The 3,135-nt window shown below is 33.1% G+C and overlaps 1 protein-coding gene across 1 annotated transcript; it reads left to right on the forward strand.

Moving 5' to 3' along the window:
- Nucleotides 1-234: 234 nt before the first annotated feature.
- On the forward strand, nucleotides 235-3,135 carry LOC108572645 (NADPH-dependent diflavin oxidoreductase 1; the record flags this gene model as incomplete). Its single annotated transcript, XM_017934905.1, has 4 exons — nucleotides 235-491; nucleotides 975-1,187; nucleotides 1,384-2,847; nucleotides 2,928-3,135. Coding segments are annotated over exons 2-4 (1,752 nt in total), but the record flags the coding sequence as incomplete, so codon positions are not given.

A 3,135-nucleotide genomic window follows, 5' to 3' on the forward strand; every position in this document is an offset into this window, starting at 1 on the left:
ACTTTAATTGCATTTAACAAGAGAAAAGGTTAAGACACGATCGCATAAGAAATTTTTCGCGAGGACGAAAGCCCGCGCCTTCTTTCCTCGCGTTGGAATCGAAGTAATCTTCTTCCCCACTGACGAAGACCCGAGGCACGTCACTCGACGAACGGGTGAAACGCGACGAGCGAAACGAAACGAGAAACCTTTCTCTGCACTCACTCACTCCTCGAAAACAGACGCGCTATCTTCCTCGCGGCTGCACTTTGCGCCCCTTTCCTTTCTACGAATCGAACGCAGTCATGATGTTTTCCTTCGAACTGGCATGCAAAGCTGCGGACTTCGTTGAGAAAATAGGTTTTGACAATCATCCGCAAACAGATGTCAGTGCTACCAACGTCACTTCATCTGTAAAAAGTCGACATTTCACGCAGTTACGTCACGCGATTCATCAGTAAACATCCTAACCACAACTCGTTCATTTCTCTTATATTAACTCATCCATGAAGGTGACTAGAATTCATGCACGAATAATTCCGTTGTAAAAAGTCGTAAATAATCTTGGAAACTTCGTATTATGGTTACACTGATAGTATCATGTCCGCTTCCGGTTTTTAAGATGCACTGCGAATTCTCTTTCTCTCGCCCTTGACACTTCAATACCAATTTTCGAACATTTGATTAGTTTTAACATTCAAAAATGCGTACACTGAACAAAGTACAAATGTTGTATAAGTAATCTTTGAGTAGCATTATTGAAGTATACAAAATGTTCACAATAAACCACTCGTTCACGCAACATACGCGGGAAGCTATTTTTTATTTATAAATATCTTGGGCCAAGCGCCAAATGGGGCTTAGCCTAGACATCTATCCTTGACATTTGATTAAGTAAGACCTTTACCATATGTGAAATACATCTAATACGGAAGAAAACATTTTTCATTATTTTTACAGTTTACATACCCTGTTTGCAAAAGTTGTTTTTCCAGATATCGTCTGCTAAGCGACCAATGACGTCACGGTGCACCAGCTGAAAGTTACTGATGTAGCGGTATCTTGCGAGACGTTGTAATTTTTTCCCAGTGTATTTACCCCCAAAATTTTTTTACAACGAAGAACATCATGAACATTACAATACTATACGGTAGTGAAACAGGCACTGCTCAAGATGTAGCTGAACAAATTTGGAAAAGTGCCAAAAGGTTTTGTTATTATCCTTCCTCTATTGTATTAGGTTCGTCAAAAAGTTCTGCGCTTTTTTCGAACTTATGTTTTTCCTGGTAGACTCCCTAGATATAAGGAATACTAAAAAATTGCTAAACCTTATTTTGCAATGTGATTGAAAATATTGATTTATTAAACTAATTTTACAATGGCTGCTTTTCATTTTCATTTCAGAAAAGGGATGAAAAGTACTGTCTTTGCAATGAATGACTATGATATTCAAAATCTTAATTCAGAAAACATAATAGTGTTTGTGGTTGCTACAACAGGCCAAGGAGATCCTCCTAATAATATGAGACAATTTTGGAGACTATTGTTACGAAAGAATCTTCCAACAACATTACTTATTGATTTAAAGTATGGAATATTAGGCTTAGGTGATAGCTCCTATCAAAAATTTAATTTTGCAGCAAAAAAGTTGAATAAAAGATTGATGCAATTAGGTGCAAAAGAGCTGTTATCAATTGGATTAGCAGATGATCAACATGATTTAGGAATAGATGCTGTTGTTGATCCTTGGCTAGAACAACTGTGGATGAAAGTTGCAAGTGCATATAATATTTCTACAACAGATTTGATTAGCAATCAAAGTAAAATCATTGAAAGATTTGATATTTCTGAGACAAACAGAAATTCTATGAATAAGGAATACTACTCAGATTATGAGATTTATATGCAAGAAGTATTTATAAATAATGAAGTGAAAGTAGGCACAATAACTGAGAATACAAGAACTACTATGAAAGATCATTTTCAAGATGTCAGATTAATTAAATTTAAATCAGATAATATTAATTATCAACCTGGAGATATAGTATACGTTAGACCTAAGAATTCTAAAAAACAAGTTGAAAGATTTTTTGATATATTAAATGATAACAATGTACAATTACATCCAGATATGTTAATTCAAGTATCTGAAAAGGAAATTAGAGTACCTAATGTTCTAAAGCAGACTTTAACTTTACATCAAATTGTAGAACAATATTGGGATTTAAACTTTAAACCACGGAGATCTACAATGCAAGTATTATCTTTTATAAGTGAAAATGAATTGGAAAAGGAAAAGTTACATGAATTTACAACAGCAAGTGGCCAAGAAGAGCTATATAATTACATTAATAGGCCAAGAAGAAATATTTTAGAGCTATTAGCAGACTTTCCTCATACTACTAGTCAATTAAATGTAAGACTATTGTTTGAAATTATGTCTTCAATAAAGCCCCGTGCTTTTAGTATAGCTTCAAGTTTAAGGGTCCATGGAAATGAAATTCATCTCCTAGTGGCTGTAGTAAAATATAAAACAAAACTATTAGAACCAAGGTATGGATTGTGTTCTAACTGGTTAGCAGATTTAACAGAAGGAAACAAAATAATATTTTGGATACAAAAAGGAACATTTAAATTTGAATATAATAAGCCAATGATATTCATTGGTCCTGGTACAGGGGTTGCTCCATTTCGTTCAGTTTTATTTGATAAGTCTTCATTGGATGATAATTTAAGGGACTGTGTTCTCTTTTTTGGTTGTAGAAACAAAGAAAAAGATTACCATTGTAAAGAGGACTTTGAATATTTAACACAGAAAAAACATTTAAACTTATTTTGTGCATTTTCCAGAGATCAAGAATGCAAAGTGTAAGCTAATATATATTATTCAATTGTTAAAACCTTTACATTTATATCTTGTGTAACTTATTGTTTTATATATATTTTAGATATGTACAACATCTCATAAATAACCAAAAACAGCTATGTTGGGAATTTCTTAATAAAAATGGTATCATTTATCTAGCAGGTAATTCCAAAAATATGCCAAATTGTGTTCGTGAAGAATTTGTTAATTTAACCAAAGAAATAACTGAATCAAGTAAAGAAGAAGCAGAAAGTTTTATTAAACAATTAGAAAATGAAAACCGATATCAA

The sequence above is a fragment of the Habropoda laboriosa genome, unplaced genomic scaffold (assembly GCF_001263275.1).
Source record: "Habropoda laboriosa isolate 0110345459 unplaced genomic scaffold, ASM126327v1 scaffold22, whole genome shotgun sequence".
NCBI lineage: Eukaryota > Metazoa > Arthropoda > Insecta > Hymenoptera > Apidae > Habropoda > Habropoda laboriosa.